Genomic DNA, 15601 nt, shown 5'->3' on the forward strand with positions numbered 1-15601 from the left:
GTGAAGAGTGCTATCATCATCACCAAAAGCCATTGAGTGCCTACGAGTCATGCAGTAAATAAACTGGCTCATTTAACACTCACACAAGTCCGGCAGAGACAAGATGAAGAGAGGGAGATCAGTGATCAGATCTAATATCATCAGGGGTGTAAAGTTGTCAGGACTTCATGATTCTGGGCAGAGAGGGAGGGAGAGAGAAGACTCAGAGCTAATTTCAGGCTTCTAGATTGGATAAGTAGTTCGAACCTGAGGTTTGGGTGTGAGATGATAAGATCACTGTCAGACAAGATGACCCTGAGGCATTTTTAGGCAGCAAATGTCCAGTGGGCAGCTGAAGAGATGACTCTGAAGCTGTGGAGAGAGAAGGGAGATGGAGATGGGGGTTTGGAAGATGTCAGGACCCGATGATACTTGAAACCATGTGTGTGGATGAAGGCACCTAGAAGAGTAAGAGAGACCTGGGGCAGGAGGCTGTTGGATGCTGGCATTTAAAGATTAAAGAGGAGTGTGTGAAGAATAGGAGGGTTCAGAGGTCTCTGGAGACCCAGGAGCAAGTAGCGTCATGGAAACCGAGGAAGTAGAAAGATTCAACAAGGAGAGAGATGGCTAAACACAGCAAAAGTGACCTAAGGAGGTAAGAATGGAAAACCCTAATTTGGCCGTTAGGTCATTGGTGGCCCTGCTGAGAGCAGATTTGGGGGTGAGGTGGAGGTGAAAGCCAGCACGGGGTCTGCTGAGGCGTGGATGGATGACAAGTAGGTAGAGAATCACCGGAGAAAAGAAGAGAAGAAAACCTGCATGGCTGCTCCTGGAACCATGTTTGGGTGGAGAGAGATTCCTTTGCTAAGGATGGGAGAGAGTCGGGCAAGCTCACAGCTGAGGGTGAGAGCCCTCAGAGAGGTCAGAGGTTAGGAGAGAACAACAGCAACTAATGGAATTGGTCCAAAGAGAGGCCAGAGGGATGGTGCAGTAGGTAAGCAGTTCTTGAATTGAAGCAGAGACAGCTCACGCTCGAGACCACGGGATGGCCAGGGCCAATGGGACAGGCAGGGTTACTTCAAACCCTTTGGGTGGCTTTTTGAGAACTTGAAAAAGCATCCCTTTTCAGTGGACAAAAAGAGAAAGACTTTGAGGGTGTCTTTCTGCAAGAATAAGCTGGATTTTAACTCTCAGTCAGCCCTTCAGTGGTATGCCTTTGTGCAGTATACACATGATGCAACTGTACCCAGTGGCCCCATGGGCAGGGCTCTGGAGGGATGAGTAAGTAAGTCCCATGCATATGGTAGGTTCACAGGTTCAATTTTTAGCAAAGGAATGTGGCAATCTAAAGCCAGAACTACAAAACTTTTATTTCTCATTCTACTTTGGGGTTTATGCCCCCAAGGGGGGAAAAAAACCCTCCTTCCTTACAAATCAAACAATACCAAACTCAAATGTAACCGATTTAAAGATGCTTAGAGTAGCATTCTTAATAGTAATAATAACAAAAACTGGATACAACCCAAATATTCAACAAAAGGGAGACAAGAACATGAGACATTATACAGCTATGAATAAGGACAGAGTGTAGCCTTAATTTTTTCAAAGCTTAGAAATGCCTGAGGGGTGAAGTAAATGGCAAGAAATAATGTTGATAAGGTAGTTTTTCTTCCAACAGCCTCAGTTAATCATTCAGAACCATCTCGAGGGGCGCCTGGGTGGCTCAGTTGGTTAAGCGTCTAGCTTCGGCTCAGGTCATGATCTCACGGTTCATGGGTTTGAGCCCTACGTTGGGCTCTCTGCTGACAGACAGCTCAGAGCCTGGAGCCTGCTTCAGATTCTGTATCTCCCTCTCTCTATGATTCTCTCTGATCATGCTGTCTCTCTCTCTCTCTCAAAAATAAATTAAAAAAAAAAAAGAAGCATCTCGAGCAGGTTTACCTACTGAAAAGAATGTGAAGGCCTTGGGCAAGGACATAGCATTTCTGAAAACAATCTGACAGGCTTCACTAGGTAGGTTATCGGGACTAATCACAGTTCTTTATTCCTCTTCATGGCTTTCAGATTTGCAACATCATGAATGCGCCTGCGGAGGACTTTTTTGAATTCCAGGTAAGTCATTTTTGTTTGGTCTCTTAGTCATATGATATTATTCCTTCCAAGTGGAGTAGAATGCATTAAAATCCATCTATTTATTATGAAGCGGTCTCAATAAAGTGAAAATGTGGATGGAAAAAAGTCATGTGCCCTTGGAAGTGTGGAGAGAGTTAGTTGGGTAAATTCCAAGGTCCTATGTGGTTTTAATATTCACACCCTTTGCTTTCTGGCCTCAGGACCTTTGCTTATGCTGCCCCCCCACCCCCAACTATCATGTCCTGTCCAAATCCTCTCCGCCCTTCAGTCGACCTCAAATGCTATGAAACTTCTATGAAGTTTTATTCTGTTTCTTCTGGCTAATATCATTTCTGTCTCTTTGGGCTTTTCATGGAATATTATGTAGCACTCCATTTGATTTTGCCTGTCTTTTCTACAAATGTTTATGAAGGGCATCCCCTGTGCGAGGAATTGAAGCAGTGCTACACTGGCTACCATAGTGGACCAGACAGACACGGTCTTTATCTCTGGCGGAGTGGGGGGAGGCTCATGATTGCATGGGGAGAAAGGCCATGGAGTGCTGGTCAGAACACAGAGGGATAGAGGGATAGACGAGTGGATCTCGCTGGGAACCTGACTTAATCTGGAAGTAATCAAGGAATGTGTCCTTGAGAAATTATGTTTGGGCAGCAAAGACAGGGAGAAGACTGCAGGAAAGAGAGTGCTTGTTGGAACGACCTACAGTTGACCAATGAATTAGAGCTTGAGACAGAACAGAAAGTGCCAAGAGGAGATTCTAGAGAAGTAGACTACGGCCAGATGACGCATGGCCCGCGAGACCAGGAGTTCTCTCCTACTGTATTCCTCCTTTATCTTTTATGACCCTTCTTTGATTTCAGATTCATTCTCCTCAGCAAAATATCAGCTTCCTTTGGTCAACGGTTGGGTTTTATCTTTCTTAATATTTCCAGCTCCAGGTGCCCTGTAAATGTTTGTTGAGGTTAGCACACTTGATAGGAGAAAAACAAATCATTAGCAATCAGGAAATAACTAAGAAAATAAAAACGCCTCTTAGAAAAAGCTATGAATTATTTTGTTCCTCCTTGAAGAACGTGTAAAAAGAGCTTAGTGAGAATATCCTTCCAGAGTTAACGTTGCACATCTTGGGTTTAGGATTTTGATCATAACAGTGTGACAAGTCCAAACTGTTGCCACATGTTGCTAACCTGATTATACCTGCACAGAACTTGGTCTCAATTAATTCCATGTACCCACATTAAAAAATTCAAATCTGATCTCATTTTTGGATTCTAGTCTTCCTCCTCCAACTCATTCTCTACAAGATAGTTTGAGTTGTTTTTGAAGCCTAGGTTGCTTCAAGTAACTTCTCTGCTTAGAAATCTTTAATGTTTTCTCATTTCGCTTTCAATAATACATGTCTCCTTATCATGGCCTTCAGAAGGAAGAGCTTCCCCAAAGGTTAAGTCAAGAGCTAGGGGGAAGGCAGACCTAGAACTCCTGTTTCCTGACCAACAGCCCCTTGCTCTTTGGGCTGTAATCTGCATCACTCCTGGAGTCATTTTTTCATCAGGTGCTGACTTTGAGTGTGACTGAAATCATCACCACCATTGTCGTCATTGTCATTGTCATTGTTGTCATTATCATCATCTCGCCATCTTAAGAATCTTGGAACTTTCTGGGGCACCTGGGTGGCTCAGCTGGTTAAGTGTCTGACTTCAGCTCAGGTCATGATCTCTCGATTTGTGAAGTTGAGCCCCACATTGGGCTCTGTGCTGACAGCTTAGAGCCTGGAACTTGCTTCGGGTTCTGTGTCTCTCTTTCTCTGCCCCTCCCCTCCTCGTGCTCTGTTTCTGTCTCTGTTTCAAAAATAAATAAACATAAAAAAAAAAAGAATCTTGGAACTTTCGAACTAAAAGGCTCTCCAAGTACAGGAAGCCTTCCTTGATTTCCTTCCCTTCTCTGGTTCCCTCAGTACCATAACAAGCTCCCCACATGCAGTGCGGTTGCTCATTGACCTTATAGATTACAGGCAACCTGAGGACAACCTTCATGCCTCACTTGCCTTCATTTTTTCCAGCATCTACGTCAGTTTCTTGCACATTGTCAAATGTTTGACATTTTACGAATCGGTGGAAATTACCTAGTCCAGTCATCCTCTTCTTATAAATGATGAAAATGAGGCTCAGACAGGTGGGAAATGATTCACAAAGGGCACCTTGAGATCGACTAAGAAATTTCACCTCCATTTTCTCATTTGTTGCACAAGGCACATATTCTTGCTACCGTCCCCATCTACAGATGAGAAAATTGAGGCCCATGGAGATAAGATGACATGCCAAAAGTCACAGAAAGTCACATCAAGAGTCAAGAGATAAACAAACAAACCTTTAATTGTGGTGTTATTAAGCACATTCTGGCACTTGGTGGCTTGTGAGGCAGGAGAGGGAGAGAAAGAGAGAGGGAGGGGGAGAGAGAGAGAGATCGTATCTGTGAATGATCAGAAGCAGGTGAAACACTCTCGACTACTTTAATCTGCTGCCCAAATAGGTAAAAAACAAAGCACATAGGGGAGCCAAAGGTTTTATTTACACAGCTACACTCTGATTTGACAGGCTTGCTCCCCACCTGCCTGCAGAATCCCTAGTTGTTTTGCAGTTTTCATTTTGTACATATTACCTGGAAGGCACAGGCACTTTCTAAATCTACCTAAAGAGCTTGTGCGGAAGAAGGTCTGGAGAGTTCGGATGCACGGGAATTCATGGCCTATTTAATCACATCTGAACCCCTTTGATTATTGTTAGCTTCCTCTCTTGTTGCATATGTTGTTGATAATGAGCAGGCTGAATTATTGTTCCCTTGTCCTTCTCTGGCTCCTATTTCTTTTTTTTTTCTTTTTAAAAGTTTATTTATTTATTTTGAGAAAGATAGAGACAGCACGAGTGAAGGAGGGGCAGAGAGAGAGGGAGATGGAGAATCCCAAGCTGGCTCCACACCGTCAGCACAGAGCCCGATACAGGGCTTGAGCTCACAAAATCGTAAGACCATGACCTGAGCTGAATCAGGAGTCAGATGCTCAACCGACTTAGCCACCCAGGTGCCCCTCTGGTTGCTATTTCTAAGGCTAGTGTTGTCCAGACTTCTGAATGAAAGGTCCTCCTCAACAACAAATCCATAACCTACTCTGGCTTCTCTTGTAGAAAGAGCCTCTGGATGAGTCCGGATGGATGATTAAGAATGTCCTTTCCATGCCAATCGTGAACAGGAAGGAGGAGATTGTTGGGGTGGCCACATTTTACAATCGCAAAGATGGGAAACCCTTTGATGAAATGGACGAGACCCTCATGGAGGTATGGTTTGGGAGGAGGTGTTGGCCGTTGGGTTTCAGAGTCGGCCTGTTGCACATGTGCGGGGAGGGGGGTGGTACCTGGCTCACTGCCGCCCTCCCTCTGGCCTGGGGAAGAGCTCCCCTTGCAGACGCCATCCTCACTCTGCCTCAACGTCCACTTCCTTTACCCTCGCTTCGGCACTGTGCGTGTTGTCAGGGAAATCCACATTCCCCTTAAAACAAATCGGAATGAACAAACTTTACCTTTTAGCATTTTTAGGATCACAGTAAAAATGAGCAGAATACCTCCTGCTCCCACAGAGGCACAACACATTCCCCTTGTGTGAAGTTATTACACGTAAGAGTGGTGCCCTGTTTGAAAGTGCATCCTCATCCATTGTTTGATCTTAACTTCACAACATGTCTTTGCGGAGGGCAGCGCCCAGCCCAGCTTGTGTAACAAACCCATCTCACAGCTGAGGAAAATGGAGTTGTAACGTCTTGCCCTAAGCTGCAGAGGCAGGATGGAGCCTGGACGTTCTGCCTCTAACTCTTCTTTTCGTTCCTTGCAGTCTTTGGCTCAGTTCCTGGGCTGGTCCGTCTTAAATCCTGACACCTATGAGTCAATGAACAAACTTGAAAACAGGAAGGACATTTTCCAGGACATGGTAAAATACCACGTGAAGTGTGACAATGAAGAGATCCAGACAATCCTGGTGGGTGAAGGTCTTTTGTTGTTTTTGCTCTAGCAGAGACTGTGTCCTGGAGATGTGGCCAGAGCAATGCAGGAGTTCTGTGAAGGCAGCGACAGGTGGGCTTGCCTTCCACCCAGAAGCCCCTGGCCCCTCACGTTGGATGGATGGATCCACACATAGTAGAGAGTCATACATGATGACTGCTCGGTGTGTCTTGGGGACAGCTGTCCCTCACACGTCATCAGTCATAGGGTCAGATCTTACCTTCACAGCTCTTAGAAACTCTATTTTTCACTGTGCTGAGGGTTGAGTTGGTAGGAGAGTTAGAGTCCCCCAAACACAGCCTCTGCTCTGAGAGGAAACTCTATCTGACAGCCCAATGGACAATGGTCAGTTTCTCAGAGACCCCCTCTATGGGATGGGCTCATACAGAAATCCAATCAGATCACAGAGGAGTTTAGTGAGCAAAAGAAGTATGACAGAAGGAGTTAGATGTTTTTAATCACTTTGCAGTTGATAAGCCAATTTTACACTTATAATATTGTTTGATGCTCACAATAACCCACTAAAGTGTATCTATCCCCATTGTAGATATGAAGAAACTGAGGCCCACGATTATCCCCTAATCACCCAGCTCATTAAATAGGTCTCACCTAACCTTTGTCAGAATACTGAGCAAATTCTCTACCACTCTTATGAATGGACTGCCTTGTGAGGTAGTGAGCACCCTGTCAAGACAGGTATCCAAGTAGAGGCTGGATGTTAATTTAGCAGGGATGCTATAGAGGAGAGTCCTGCCTGGGGTAGGACGTTGGGTGAGGCACCTTCAAAAATGTGTGGGAGTTAGTGATTCATCATTACTGGGATTTTGTTCTCAAAAAGACCATGACCTTAGAAGTAAATTGAGTTAGCCAAATGGCATTGGATAAGATGCCCGGCTAAGCTCCAAGACCTTGCTTATAGACCTCACAGGTTGAAACAATACAGGCCAATGTTTTCAATATTCTTAAGCTGGGAATGAATCATAACAACTTTGATAATTTAATCTCAATACCTGACACATTCCAAGGAGAAATCATCTAGTTTGAGTGAATTGACTCACAATTTGCTTGTCTCAGTCCATGATTTCAGCCAAATGATGGGTATGTGCGCACTATGGAAACACAGCCTCGGTGAACCAGTTAAAAGTTAGTAGACATCTCTGTGTCAAGAAATCAGAAACAAGTAACTGGTCCAGGCCCCCCATCTCCACTGGCACATGCATGGAGCAATAGGTCCAGGGAAGGAAGAAACTTGCCTTGAGTCACACGGTGAGAAGGAAAGCCAGAACCATGAACAAGACCTTCTGACTTCCAGTCAGTAATAACGCTAAGAATATCAGCAACAACGTTATTGAATTCTAGTGCTTGCTCTGTGCCCAGAGCCGCACTAAGTGACTTCCATGCGTGATTTAATTTAGTTGTATACTTTGTACATGTACTTGGGATGTCTAAGCTTAATTTACCAGTTAAGTACTTTCATTATCCCCATTTTACAGATGAGGAAATGGAGGATCAGAGGCATGGAATAGCATGGCCAGTAAGTGTCAGAGCTCAAATGTGCACCCAGGCCTGCAAGGCCCGAAGCCCAGGGCTTTGAATTTGCCATCAGTGAATGGTGAATGGCAGCCTCTCTGCGTTGGTGGCTCTGCTGCTGTGACTTTGGAGGAAAGGGAACGGAAATGGAACGTGGAGGGACATTTAGACCCCAGATATAGTAACTGATTTTTTTTCTCTGCTATGTTGGGCCCTGGCAGAAAACCAGAGAGGTGTACGGGAAGGAGCCATGGGAATGTGAGGAAGAGGAACTCGCTGAGATCCTGGTGAGCGGGGCAGAGCCACCTTGGCCCTCCTGTGTGACACACGCAGGGCATGCCCCGAGGATGCGCATGGGGGCGGGGCCTGTCTCTGAAAAGCAGGACCCTTGCCACTCTGCTCTGATCCTCCTGGCAGACCCAGGATGGGGACGGGGCTGGGGGCTATGGGGCAGAGACGCGGGAAGACTTCATGCGCTCCAACCCCTTGCATCCATTCCTTACGCAGCAAGGAGAGCTGCCAGATCCAGAGAAATATGAAATTAATAAATTCCACTTCAGCGACTTACCCCTGACAGAACTGGAACTAGTGAAATGTGGGATACAGATGTACTACGAGCTCAAAGTGGTGGAAAAATTTCACATTCCTCAGGAGGTACGGTAAAAATACACCTCTCCAATTTCCTTTTCCCTTTTCTGGCTTGCTTTACTTTTCTTTAACTCAATCTGTAAAGCCTCAAAAATAACGCACATCTCAGCTTGTAGGATTTAAAGCATTAGTCATGTCACACAGATGAGTCATGAATCAGACAAGAGACCTACAGTTCCTCTGAACTGTGGTGTTTGGGTGCATCGCTTCTTAAAGTGGGTTGTGAGGCACTGAGTTCTGAGGCTGTGAATAAACCTATAATCAAACAAAGGTGGGAAATGTAGGTTAAATCAGTTCAAGCAGGACCCTTCCTCTGCAGGATTCCTTAAGGTGTGCCAGGGATCCAGGTGGCTGCGGGAGGGACAGGGAAGGTGGGGCTGGATGTGTGTTCCCTGCAGAATTTCCCAGACTTGTTTGATTAAAACAGCGGTTCTCAAAGTGCTGCCCCAAACCACATCGGCACTGCCTGAGATTGTGTTTGTAGCACAAATTATTATTTTTTAAATGTTTATTCATTTCTGAGAGAGAGAGAGAGCACAAGCAGGGGAGGAGCAGAGAGAGAGAGCGAGAGAGAGACAGACAGACAGACAGAATCTGAAGCAGGCTCCAGGCTCCGAGCTGTCAGGACACAGCCCGACGTGGGGCTCAGGCTCACGAACCACGAGATGGTGACTTGAGCCGAAGTCAGAAGCTTAACCAACTGAGACACCCAGGGGCCCCAGTAGCGAAAATTCTCTCTCTCTCTCTCTCTCTCACACACACACACACACACACACCCCTTTTCACAGCTCTAATGAATCAGAAATTGTGTGTTTTAACAAGCCTTCTGGGTGAGTCTGATGGGCACTCAAGTTGGAGACCCACTGATTTAGAGATTCTTTTTGTTCTCCTTCCCAGTAAAGCTCCTGATAGCATATCCCATGACAGTATCTCTTCCTGGGCACAGTTGGGGAAACACTGATGAAGGGTAACCAGGGGAGTAAGCGAGTGACTCACATCTACCTGGCCTCATAACAACGTCCATTTCCCTAGGATTTAGCAGCTTGCAAAGTGCTCTCACTGCAGGACTGCAGCTATTGTTAGCAGGGCTCTGGTCCAGGGCAGGGGCTGGGGGGACCTCCCTCAGGAGGCGGGGCCCCAGACCTCACTGCTGGGGGAACCTCCCTCAGGAGGCGGGGCCCCAGACCTCACAACTGCATGTGTGTTTGCAGGCGCTGGTGCGGTTCATGTACTCGCTGAGCAAGGGCTACCGTAAGATCACCTACCACAACTGGCGACACGGCTTCAACGTGGGGCAGACCATGTTCTCCTTGCTGGTGGTACGGCAGCAGGACGGCGGCAGCTGGGGCTCCCGCCACACCAGACGGCCTCTGCATCTCCACCAGAGGCAGCAGCGTTGCTCTCGATTAGTTGCCTTTTAAAACTGATGCAAAAAAAGTACATGTTTAGCATCGATGAATTCCAAGCACAGAGAAAAGTGAAGGAAAGCTGCAGGCTAACCCCAACCCCAGTCCAGTTATTTAGAGATAACCGTGGCACAACCCCTTCCAAATTTCCTTCTAGAAGTGTCGAGATGTATTTTTACACACACACACACACACACACACACACAGTTTGTTTTGTTTATAACCAACTGAATAACAATCTCCTTTAATATGCTTTTTCACTTGGAAAAATATAAGCATATTAAGCACATTCTTCATGTATTTAATTTTTTATTGTGGTGAAATACACATGCCAGGAAACTTACCATTTAAACAATTTTTAGGTGTATAATTCAGTCAGTGGTATTAAGTACATTCCCATTGTTGTATGACCGTCACTACTATCCACTCTAGAATGTTTTCATCTTCCCAAATAGAAACTCTGGCCCCATGAAACCACCACTTCCCATTCCCCACTCCCCACTCCTGGGGACCACTCTCCTTTCCGTCTCTATGAATTTGACCACCCTGAGGATCTCGTGTAAGCAGTCTCATACAGTATTAGCTCTTCTGTGTCTGACTTATTTCGCTCAGCATAATGTTTTCAAGGCTTATCTGCCATAGAATTTTATGGCCTCACCATATCCTGTATTGTTCAAATACCATAATACCAAAATTTCTTTGCCCAGCCCCCTATTGTTAGACCCAGGGGTGATTTTTGCTCTTTCACTGTTACAAACACTGCCACAGTGTCCTTGGATGGACGTCCCTCTGTGTATCTGCGTCAGCCTTTTTGGCTCAGAGGTTTCGTCCAGAGATATTTCATGTAAAACTGTTTCCCACTCAGATTGTGATGCAAATCTCTGCCCTTGGCCAGCCCCACTCATCTGCATTTCTTCTCTCATGGCCGGAATGGTCAGGCCAGAGTAAGCACTAGGGCCTGGGGGCCGGGATTCTGGCCAGGCCATCATAGACGGTGGCAGTGACACCACAGAGACTCGATTTATTTCGTAAAGTCGCAGAGTCACCATCACGTCTCCTGAGCTCTTCCCCACCCTTCAGTCTAACACCCAGCATAAACAAGAAGTGTGTGAGGGAGAGCCAGGGGCAGATTCTCCTGGGCTGTGCTTAAACCTGGAGGCTGGTTTGGAGGTTTGCTTTGCCAGTCTGGGCATGTTCACTAACTGGCCGGGTCCTCAAACCTGACAGTTGTGATTTCTCAACAATCATCTAGTCCAATGCCCTCTTCCTCCAGTGTGCAGATTGGGATACAGAGGACCATGGGGAGATAGGACCATCTAAGGTCTTTCAAGAGTAGGGTGGCCAACCATCCACATTGGCCTGGGACTGTTCCCGCTCCAGCATGGAAAGTCCCACATCCCAGAAACGCCCCCTAGTCTCAGACAGAAAAACATCTGGTCATGCTATTGTGCCAGGGATAGAGCCAAGGTCACACCTGTGTTCCCAAGTGCCAGGCCCTCGCCCTCACACCTCCTCTTCCAACCCCTGCAAGAAAGGTTTAAGAGGCACCTCTGATTGCTCTTCCAGACCGGAAAGCTGAAGCGATACTTCACGGACCTAGAGGCCTTGGCCATGGTCACCGCTGCCTTCTGCCATGACATTGACCACAGAGGCACCAACAACCTCTACCAGATGAAGTGAGTCGCTCTTACACCCCCTCTGCCTCCCACTCCCAGGATTCAGTCCCCAGATCTGAAAGGCTCTCAGACAGACTGACTCACTGACCAAGGGGAAGTCCCACAGTTCACCTCTTCCTTCTTCCTCCTACCCTGTGGTCCGGGTAAACTCCTGTGATAGACAGAATAATGGCCCCTAAATATGTCCATGCCCCAATGCCTGGATCCGGGGACTATGTTGCCTTATATTCAAAAGGGACTTCACAGATGTGATTAAAGATCTCAAAATATAGGGATTACCCTGGATTATCCCAGTGGTCCCAGTAGTTAGAAAAGCCCTTGTAAGAGGGAGATGAAAGGTCAGAGAGGAGAGAGGATGCTTCTCAGAGAGGAGAATGATGGGCCACAGCTGAGGCATACAGGCGGCCTCCACAAGGAGGCAAGGACAACAGATTGTTCCCCAGAGACTCCAGAAGGAAAGTAGCTCTGTGGATACATCTTAGACTCTGAACTCCAGAGCTGTAAGACAATAAATCTGTATGGTTTTAAGCCAATAAATTTGTAGTAATTTGTTATAGTGGCAATATATTAAACTCCCTCTCCTCCTTCCCTACCTGACAAACTAATTTAAGCCAAATGTTGCAAATATGAGATAATGCTGGTTCATTCCTTCGCTTTGTGTTTGTAATGCTTCTAATGTGAGCGTGGTAGGCCCTGGGAGGTAGGCAAAGGAGGTAGAGCATGGTAGCAAAACAGACCCAGCCCTTGTCCGCATAGAGCATATATTCCAGAAAGCCTCTGAAGCATGGTCCTTGAACCATGGTCTTGGTGGACCTTCATACGATCTTGTAGGCTGGGTAGAGAGAGCAGGGACTAGTGTTATCCTATCATGGAAACTGAGGATTGGCCCAGGGCCCACAGCCTATAAATCAAAAATACGCACTAGAACATGCTGATCTGAGGCTAGAGATTGTGTTTACATTTTACCTTGTGAGAAGCTAAATACCGAGCTCAGTGCTTGCACATAGTAAGTGCTCAGCAAATATTTAATCAATGAAGCATGCCTAAACGCACTGCTTATGGGAACTCAGTGACTTCCCCTAAGACTCCAAATATCGCACTCAGGGCTTGGTAATCTCTAGAGTATGGCCCAGTGCAAATGCCCATGGATGACTACAGGGAACCCACAAATCTCTGAAATTGCATGGGGCATTCTGTATGTTTGCGCTTTTGGGGCACACACTATTTAACAGACTCTAACTGAAAGAGGCTCAGAATCAGTTGTGGAGAACGCTAAAGCCTGAGACTCCGGAGACCCGGTGTCTAGTCTTATTTTCCACTGTCTCCCTGTGTGATCAGCTCTTTCTCATTTCTGCCATTGGGACTCTTTGCCTGCAGAATTAGGAGGGGGTGGGAATGGATGATGTATGTAACCTCCTTCTTGGCCCTTCCATGCTGATTCTCTCTCTGCGCCTGTCTCTCCCACTTTCTCTCCCATTCAGATCCCAGAACCCACTGGCCAAGCTCCATGGGTCCTCCATCTTGGAAAGACACCACTTGGAGTTCGGCAAAACGTTGCTAAGAGACGAGGTAGGATGGATGGGGCCCTCTGCATTGCCTGCCGTGAGTCCCGATCTCACAGGAAACTTCGTGTGTCCAGGCAGCCCCTTCCCCATTGACTGGGGTCGTCATTGGCAGCCACGGGCTGTCCTGCCAGCATCACTTCTCACATCTCTCCCATGATTTTCTCTTTAGAGCCTGAATATCTTTCAAAACCTCAATCGCAGGCAGCATGAGCATGCAATCCACATGATGGACATAGCAATCATCGCCACAGACCTCGCCCTGTATTTCAAGTTGGTATTTCTTGCCATTTTAAGAACCAGAATAACAATAACAATAACAATGAATGTATATAATAAGAAGAAACACTGTAGTTCCAACAGATTTAATATGTACTGTACACCAGGCGCACACTTGTGCTGTGGAATATTAGCTCTGAGTGCATCCCTGGGAGTTAGATATTATTACCCCCATTGTTACAAGGGACACTGAAATCCACGGGAAGAGATCTGCTGAGTGAGATCAGGTAGCAAATTGGTGACAGACCTAGGTGTTGTTTCTCAGGCCGTGGTTCCTTCAGTCTTTGGTTTGGTTTGTTTTTGTTTTGTTAATTACATTGTTTTAAGAAGACTCTGTCTGAAACCGCCCATGTTGGAAGCCTGGGTGTTGCCTTATTCGGAGATGAGCTCCTTTAACTAACTGGTGTGTTGTGCAGGAAGAGGACGATGTTCCAAAAGATCGTGGATCAGTCTAAGACGTATGAAACAGAAGAGGAATGGACACAGTACATGATGCTGGAGCAGACAAGGAAGGAAATTGTTATGTGAGTTAAGACAGGGCTTAAGCCCTGATTTTTTTTTCTTTATTTTTTTTAAATGTTTATTTTTGAGAGAGAGAGAGAGAGAGAGAGAGAGAGAGAGAGAGAGAGAGAGAGAGAAAGAGAGCGCATGTGATGTGCACATGGGATCGGAGAGGAGCTGAAAGAGAGGGAGACAGAGGATCTGAGACAGACAGTGCAGAGCCCTGTGTGTGGCTCACACTAACCATGAGATCATGACCCAAGCTGAAGGTGGACCCTTAACTGACTGAGGCACCCAAGTACCCCAAACCCTGATCTTCCTGAAGTCCAGGGTCCTAAAGTGGGATCAGAGCAGCAAGGCCTGGGGTCAAGAGAGCCCTGGGACACTTACCATTTTGGACGCCTCCAACCTGGGGAAAAAATGAAGCTTTGCCAAGACAGAATTGCAGAAATTATGGTGTATGTTTAATTTTTGCATGAAAATACACAACAATGTATTTTATTAACAATATTTTGTACTTTATAACAAAATATTATTGTTTTATTTCTCTGTATAGAAAAAGCATCCCAGTTGAAGTATTTTTATCATAAGAGTCAGAATTTTGGTAGGAAAGTGATATAACTTTTAAGGTTTTGATAAAACACAAAGCATTATACCAATGATGATTTGAGTGACACCTATGTGTCGATCAAAATTTTCAGGCTTAATTTTTTTTTGCATTCTTTTATATATGGCAATGTCTTGCAATATACCTCTGCTATTTACAAATCAGATACATGATTTACATTAAATTTATAGTGCCTTGCTGGCATGAGGTCAGGTAATGGGGCTCACATTTAAGTTTTCTAGTGAATATCTTCTTTCAGCTCCCTCAGTGGGCCTCTGTGATTCACCTCAAATCATGTTGGGCTGAGACGTGTAAATCTGAGGCCTCTTGTGGTGATATGACCCAAGCCAAATGGTCCCCTGGCTCCCATGTGATGAGTCCTTAGTATTGATGGTCAGGGAAGACAAAGCTTGACTAATTCCTAAGGAAGTATCAGGCTTTATCCCCTGATGCCCCCGTGGAGATGAGGCTTGATTAAATCACACACGGGATGTATATATATATATATATATATAATGGGATGTCATACAGACTTTACCAAGAGTGATAGGGAGGATTTCCAAGATACAATATTTAGTTATTTTTAAAAGGAGGTAGTGGGGCACCTGGGTGGCTCAGTTGGTTAAGTGTCTGACTTCAGCTCAGGTCATGATCTCACGGTTTGTGGGTTCGAGCCCCAGTTCAGGCTCTGTGCTGTCAGCACAGAGCCTGCTTCAGAGCCTCTGTCCCCCTCCCTCTACCCCTCGCCCCCTTTCTCTCAAAAATAAATAAACATTAAAAATTATAAAAATAATATTTTTAAATGGGGTGGCGCCTGGGTGGCTCGGTCGGCTAAGTGTGTAACTCTTGATATCAGCTCAGGTCATGATCTCAGGATCATGGGATGGAGTCCCATGCTTAAGATGCTCTCTCTCTCTCTCTCCCTCAGCCTCTCTCCCCAACTTATCTCTCTTAAAAAAAAAAAAAAAAAAGGCCAGAGACAGGACTTCAGTCATTGCAAAAGCCAAGACAGTTTTAATGGGAAGTCTTCAAACTGATGTACATGTACCACCCCCAGCCCCAGCTCCAGCCCAAAGCCTTCTAAGAATTACAGGGGCGTGGATGACCTCAAGGGCATTGGCGCTCTTTCTTAACCTCATCTTCCTAAGAAAGCCCTGGAGGTGAAGCATTGTCAGTTCCCTTACTCTTCTCCCTCTTTACAAAGTCAGGCCTTCACTGTCTGTCTCTATTATAC

The 15601-nt window shown here is 45.9% G+C and overlaps 1 protein-coding gene across 1 annotated transcript in view; it reads left to right on the forward strand.

Moving 5' to 3' along the window:
* The window catches only part of PDE6A (phosphodiesterase 6A), a 67860-nt gene that overhangs the window by 28956 nt on the left and 23303 nt on the right, over positions 1-15601 (forward strand). Inside the window, exons 8-17 of the mRNA XM_029941444.1 lie at positions 2044-2091; positions 5292-5441; positions 5992-6135; positions 7910-7975; positions 8196-8342; positions 9548-9655; positions 11309-11418; positions 12900-12987; positions 13153-13253; positions 13676-13783. Of these exons, the coding sequence (XP_029797304.1) occupies positions 2044-2091; positions 5292-5441; positions 5992-6135; positions 7910-7975; positions 8196-8342; positions 9548-9655; positions 11309-11418; positions 12900-12987; positions 13153-13253; positions 13676-13783 (1070 nt within the window). The remainder of the gene's footprint in view (positions 1-2043; positions 2092-5291; positions 5442-5991; positions 6136-7909; positions 7976-8195; positions 8343-9547; positions 9656-11308; positions 11419-12899; positions 12988-13152; positions 13254-13675; positions 13784-15601) is intronic.

This window comes from Suricata suricatta, chromosome 6 (genome assembly GCF_006229205.1).
Source record: "Suricata suricatta isolate VVHF042 chromosome 6, meerkat_22Aug2017_6uvM2_HiC, whole genome shotgun sequence".
In the NCBI taxonomy this organism is placed as follows: Eukaryota; Metazoa; Chordata; class Mammalia; order Carnivora; family Herpestidae; genus Suricata; species Suricata suricatta.